The 6,840-nt window shown below is 43.3% G+C and overlaps 1 protein-coding gene across 1 annotated transcript in view; it reads right to left on the reverse strand.

The window, feature by feature from the left end:
- Positions 1–6,611, reverse strand: part of LOC147705746 (uncharacterized) — a 327,579-nt gene extending 320,968 nt beyond the window's left edge. The window contains 1 exon segment of the mRNA XM_086929556.1: positions 6,383–6,611. Coding sequence (XP_086785682.1) covers positions 6,383–6,439 — 57 coding nt within the window. The 5' untranslated portion in view covers positions 6,440–6,611.
- Between the last annotated feature and the right edge of the window lie 229 nt (positions 6,612–6,840).

Consider the following 6,840-nt stretch of genomic DNA (forward strand, 5'->3'; position numbering starts at 1 on the left):
TGGCGACGCCCCCTGTTATGTGTGTCGTTCCTCAGTAGGCTTTAAATTACAGCCTCCAAGCACTATTTGCTCAAATCACTTTGTCCTGCCTGCAGGCAGGACACACTTTTTTTTTAGCATGGGCACTGGCATTTGCAATGCAATAGGTCTTGCATCTGTATGAGTTTAAGGTATTGGCATTGTAAATGAAAATGCCTTTTATTTATCGGTTTTAAAAACAATACATTAAAAAAATCTGTCATTTTGAATGCCAATAGCTCAATCTCTCGGAAATACGAAACTTATTGCATTGCAAACGCTTGTTAGGTAAATTATTTAAGGTTTAGAGGAAACATATAAAGGGTTTCAAACACACAAGCACTCGCAAAGCCCTGCCATTGTCTGCAAGACCTTTGGCTTTGTCAATGCTTGTTTTGTCATGGTTTTTGCAAAACGTTATTGTTGGGGAAACTCTTGTACTGTTGCCAATATAAAAATACATTGGCTAAAAGCTCAAATATGTTTTCATGGTAAAAAGTATAGTTTTCCATAGAAGTCCTGGTACTGTTTGGAACTACTTTGTGAAAGGCCAGAATATCGTCACGGGCGGTGAAGTTAGCCAGTGGCTGAAATGGGTTGGCTCAGTGTCCGTGCTGTATGCTGTTTAGGGTAGAAGAAAAATGGGAATAACAATTACAGACCAATGGATGAATGGGGCTAGCTGGAAACCCTTATACATAAGTATATTATACATATAATTTTAGTATTTAGCAATTTGTCAACTTCAGAAACACTACCCGCATTCCCTTTGTTCTATTACATTGCACATTACATAGGCAACCATTTGGTAGAACTGCAGCACAATTGACCCCTCGCTCTCTCTTACATATCCTACCCCAACAGAGACCAGGAATGTATAAGAAAGTATAATCTCCTCCTCCTCTTCAACAAGGATAAAAAGAGGTTCTTTAAAGGCACGGTCCTCTCAGTATTCCTCATAAATGGTTTTGTTTTAAGGTTTTCTAGTTTCTAAACTGCCGTTTAGTTGCTAAAGATAAACACTTTTTAGAAAGCTACTGAACGTCTCCTGACATCATCATTCACTAAAGCTTTCGGTAAGTTGGAGCTTTTCAAATCACGATGTGTTTATAAAGATTCCTCATATGGCTACCACAAATAGCTTTGTTACGGGCGGCAATCAAAGTAACGTCTCGTCCCGGAAAGCAGCAGAATACTGCTGCTATGCGGGACGGACGTTACTTTTTATTGCCGCCCTTAAAAGAGGTTCACCGTATCTGGGAACTGAATTACGGAGCACATTTGGGACAGCGGCAAAACATACAGTTCCGTAGATCCTATCGCATCGTATTATTGGGCTGATTTAATACCGATTCAGCGACAAAGTAAACACAATGAACCACCAAATAATAGGATTGTCAATGTGATGAATGGGAGTTCACAGTTGAAGGACAAAACACCCAAACTGTGGGACCCACAAATAGAGGAAGTGTTTCCAGAAAGCGTGCACAGGATCACGATCAGAAGAACACTGTGTAGCAATTTGGAGAATTTATATACAGGATTGGGTCCTAAGGTGAAACCCAGGAGATATAATTGAATTTTTAATATTGTGAGAAAAAAGAGAGACAACCAACTACTTTGTCTTGAAAAAGGTGGTGCACATCAGGCAGCACACTGAAAGGCGTTGACACCATTGTTTTTAATTAAATCCGAGGAACTATTGTGTTATCATCCGCTGATACTAGCCTGACGTTGCGAATAGAGTCCAACGGATTAATGACCCAGGATGTTTTCGATATGAATCACTGAATTGTGTCTCTTTTTTAATTGTACAGAAACAACAGAGGAGCGTCACCCCTATAGTGACTGCAAGACAAAAAAGTTTAATTTGTCAGCAAGTGAGACTGGTACAGAGTCTATGTTAGTTTAGAATAAAACCTTAATAGGTTGTTGAATAAAGCCCTCACTCACCACTAGTTGGTGACATGCTTCATCATAAGGCCCCACAGGGAGTTTCCGAATGCCACCCCAGTATGCTGCGACGCCAGAGTTACTGCGGAGCTGGTTCTTTTTGGTGAAAGTGAAGAAATTTAAAAATGTCACAATTAGGTCAAAAAGGTAATTTATTGATTTTGCCAATTGGACAGAATAAAAACAGTGAAAGGATAAAGGACCAGGATTATAAATCCAAGATTATCCTTGAGTGCAGTGATCAGGTCAACATGTTTCAGGCATTCGTCAGGACCAAAGTGATTAGTGTAATGTACAAAAACCCGGCGGTATGGGCTCGCTAAGGCCCACCCTGGCCTGGGTTATATGTGTAAAACTTTTTTTTAAATTACAAAAATTACACAGTTACTCAGATTCCAAAAAATAGAGGGGAACCGAGTTTATTGAAGGCCGTTACAAATCTGAGCGCCATGGATCACGGGGGGAGGGTGGATAGCGATATGGCACACCGCCTCCTGCACTAAGCACCTGTTATGGCACCTGCATAACCCCTTCACCGGACCCCGAAGATTGCACCTTAATACATTATGATTGATTGCTTTTGGTGTCATGTGTGTGAATTTTTAGAATTGTGTTTTAAACAGTTTTTATCGATTGATCAATACATTTGAATTTTTTCTTATAACTTTGGAGTTGCAATTGCAATGTGTTTGTGCTTATAACTGTGGGGGTCCCTTATTTTGGCACCAGTGTGGATGAAATATTGTATGAGCTAGAGTGTTTACCAGTGATACAAGTGCAAGGGAAATTTTCTTTTAACTCAATTATGAGTAGCGATTGAAGAGTTTTTAGGGTTCTGGATGGAGTAGAGTTTAGGGCGGTGAGAGGTTTAAGGATTCAAAGATGGGTGGAGTTTAGATGTAGAAAGGAGTTTTCGGGATGGGTAGGTTAGGGTGATGAGGAGTTCCTATGGGCCATGGATGGCTGGTGTTTAAGGGCGGTGAGAGTTTTTTAGGGTTCAAGGTTGGGCGGATTTTGGGTATGCTGAGATGTTTTAAGGGGTATGGGAGGAGTGGGGTTTAAGAATAGAAAGGGTTTTTTAGGGTGCAGAAAAGGGTGGAGTTAGGGGTAGTCAGTGGTTGCATGGTTCAGGGATTGTGGATTTTTGGGATAGAAAGTGCTTTCAGGCTTCAGGGATGAGTATAGTTTAGATGTGGTGAGGGTTTTTAGGGGTCAGGCATTAATGGTATTTAGGGGTTGTGGGGTCATCAATGGATGGTGTATACCAGTGTTGAGTTCTCAGTGAATTAAAAGCATCTGAAGTAATTGTTTGACAATGTACAATATATAAACTGAAATAATGTCTCTTGAAGTAAAGCACTGATATGAATATCTCCATTGAAACTGCATCTGAAAGTAAGACCTTCAACCATTGCATTGACACTTTAAAAATAAGCATTCAAAGGCCAATTTCAACCAAAAAGACATTATATGAATTGGTTTCAACGAAAAGATAGATGCCATTCATTTTGAAAATTTCCCTTAAACAGTTTAGATTAAATGGTTTCTCAGTAATGGTACTCCATGAAATAGTTTTTTTCCCTGAAATCACATACAATCGGTAAAGGCATGTATTGTGAAAAATGTGTGGTAAAGGCATGCATTGTAAAGTCATAAAATCGGTTAACAGTGGTATAGTGCATAGAGTCCTAAGGCCAGCAAAAATGAGATCAGCAAAAATGGAGGAGGAAGGCAAGAAGTTTGGAGGAAGACCACCCTAAGTCTCACAGGTCTAAGAGGATTCTAGAGGACCACTGTGGCATCTGGATTAATATTGTCTCCCAGAAGGTAAGTAGGGGCAGGGTATGTCTGAAGATGAAGGTATCTGTATGTCTGAGCGAGTGAGAGTATATGTGGCACATGTGAATGTGTAATTGAGTGATCCTCTGTGTGCATGTGTGTGTTTTTGGTCATGGCAAGGAGGCAGACACTGTGTGAGAATTCTTAATTACATCCTTGATTGCCCAGGCGTTATAGTGCCCAAATTGTGACAAATTGTGGTCATTATTAATAACCTTGCTAGTCCTTCTTGCGACACATTAGTGCATATTTGAGCTTTTAAGCAACATGGTGGCTACCCCTGTCATAATGGTGGCCCGGAAAAAAGGAGAAAGGCTGGGTCCTGTCACTGACCGGCTGTATCTAGCGGTGGCAAAAACAAGTAGGCTAGTTTATCATCTCAGCTGTCCACTTGTTTATTTTGTATCCAGGATTGGTGCCTCAACAAAGAGTAATTTCTGAGGCATTACACAGTTGTCTATACTTTTTGTCATTACAATTGTTATATGTGTATGTTTTGATTTAATGTATCGTTTATGGTATTGTCAATGTACTTGTGAATCCTTGTAAATGCGGTGTGTATACTTTGATGCTAATGCATTTTTCTCATAACTTTTTTTTCATAAAAATACAAGTGACGAAACACTAATGGTTTGTTAGCCTAGCAATTCATTATACTAGGTGTGTACTTGTGTCTACTAATTGATACTGTCCGGCATTTGTTTTTGTTTGTTCAATAATGGTGGCCCAGCAGTAACATGTTGCAAAATATCTGTGGCAAAATTGTTACTCTTTCTCTCTGCCATAACAGAAACCCATCTTTGATTTCGTGACATTTTTGCGACTAGCTAGCCCTGGCAGAATAGTGTGAAACCCCTAAATATCTTGGTCATATCTGGTACATGATTATGCGAAATGAACATGAAAGCATAATCTGTACACGAGTGAGTATATCATTTATGAGTGCGCAAAGGAAGTGACAAATAATTGTGGTTTGGAAATAAATAATTTTTAAATTCTTGTAGTGGGGCGGCAGAAAGAAACACCCATCGGGAGGTCACACTTTCCCATTTTTCTCGCTCCTTTTCAAGGAAGGTATTTGCTCCCTTACACTTTAAGTTCACCTACACACACTGCCGGAAACCATTTTACAGCAATCCAATCCCTGCACTTTATTAGAGATTGTTTCTCTAAAATGCATACTATAGATGAGTGCACATTGTTATAAAGTGCTTTGCAGCAGTAGACCCTGAAGAGGCACTACGTCTGAGGATAATTTGCCTGCTAGCAGGAATCCATCCCCACACGCGCTATATTGTTGACCTTTAAGCAGGGAATAGTTTCCCAGAAAACTTTCCGTTGGGGACCACTCTGCAGGAATACACTTAATGAGAGGCAGTTGTCCAGCAAGTAGGTGCTCTCCTACGCTGCGTCATTGGCAGAGCACCAGCCCTTCGAATACACTTTGTTGGTGAACACAGTTTTCGGTAGCTCATCTCGAGGATGTGTCAGGGGCGTAGCTTCCATTGGTGCACCAGGTGCAGTGCTCAGGAGCCCAGAGACTTGAGGGCCTCACCCCGCCTGGCTGCTGCTGTATTTTACAATTCTAACAGCAGTCAGGGGACCCATTTCCTTCTTAGCATCATAACTTACTACGCCACTGGAATGGGTGCACTCTATTGGAGATCGTTTGGGTGCCTTTTCATTGCCCAAAACTAACTCTGCTGGGGGTTCATTTGTAAAACCCCATCCCCGGAATAACCTTATTTCCGGACTATGTAACAAGAGAACAATTACACGATCCGCAAGACTAGGGGGCAGATTTATGTTAACTGGCGCATCCCCAGGGATGCGTCAGTTAACATGCGCCACAGTGCGCCACAGCTCCGCCAGCCATGGTGCGCCGCATTTATAATGCGGCGCACCATGGTGCAAAAACGACACAGATGCGTGACGCATCTGTGCCGGAAATGTGGCGCATTGCTGGAGTTGTGTCGCAAGCGCGACGCAGCTCCAGCAAGGCTCGGGGATGCCCCATTTTAACAATGCTGCGTCAAGACCTACGCCTGCTTCAAGCAGGCGTAGGCTTTTGACGCAGCATTGGCTTAAAAGTGACTGAGTGAAATCTCATAGATTTCACTCAGCCACTTTTGCGAGGCGCACCTGCCCCGGAACGCCCACCCTGCGCCGGAACGCCCACAAGCGGCGCAGGGCTTTACAACATGACGCATCTGCCTAGATGCGTCACGTTGTAAATCGTTCGTAGGGATGCGCCACGTTTACGCCGCCTTGCGTGACGCAACAGCGGCGTAAACGTGGCGCAAGGGCCTCATAAATCTGCCCCTAGGTCTCGAGGGGAAAGGCCTGCGCGTGCTCTAGACCTGGTTCTCGGGGGCATAAATAGTTGTTTAGATACACAATTATAGTACAACGTATGCCAAGTTGTCCTTTTTATGGTCGAACTGTTTCCCTAGATTGCCTCTTTTGCGTTCTGGTTATACTCTAACCTGGCCTGATTGAGGTAGGTTGGGGGTACTAACCCTAGCTCCTTGTATATCCAAATGAGCTCTCCTGACTTCGATATTTGACTCACCAAGGCACCCTGCAGTGCCTCGAAGACGCGGGGGAGACGGCGCTGTAGGAGGTCCATGTTGCCCGACCCCGGTACTTAGAAAGACAGGCGTTGGTAGCTCCTACCGGCCTGGGTTCACGAGGTCAGTGGCTGTGAACCCACCCGGGGCTTTTCGAGGTCTTCTTGTCCCCTCTGCTTGGTCGTTCTCGGCGAGGCCGGTGGTTCCTTCTGCTTCTCACCGCTCGGCACTGGATGGGAAGTGGTGAGTTCGTCAGAAGTGACCACAGAGCGCGACCTGTGGGCGTAGGGGAACTTGAGTCACGTACAAATATGTTAGATGTACCCAGTGTGCACTTACAACTATACTGCGCCACTGTGCAGGGGGACTTCAGGATTCCGCCCACACTCAATGTAATGTGCGAGAAACCTGTAACTTTGCTACCCTAATGCGACAGGCATCTGCCCCTGCCAAACCTTTC

Source organism: Lissotriton vulgaris, chromosome 7 (genome assembly GCF_964263255.1).
Source record: "Lissotriton vulgaris chromosome 7, aLisVul1.2, whole genome shotgun sequence".
Classification (NCBI taxonomy): domain Eukaryota; kingdom Metazoa; phylum Chordata; class Amphibia; order Caudata; family Salamandridae; genus Lissotriton; species Lissotriton vulgaris.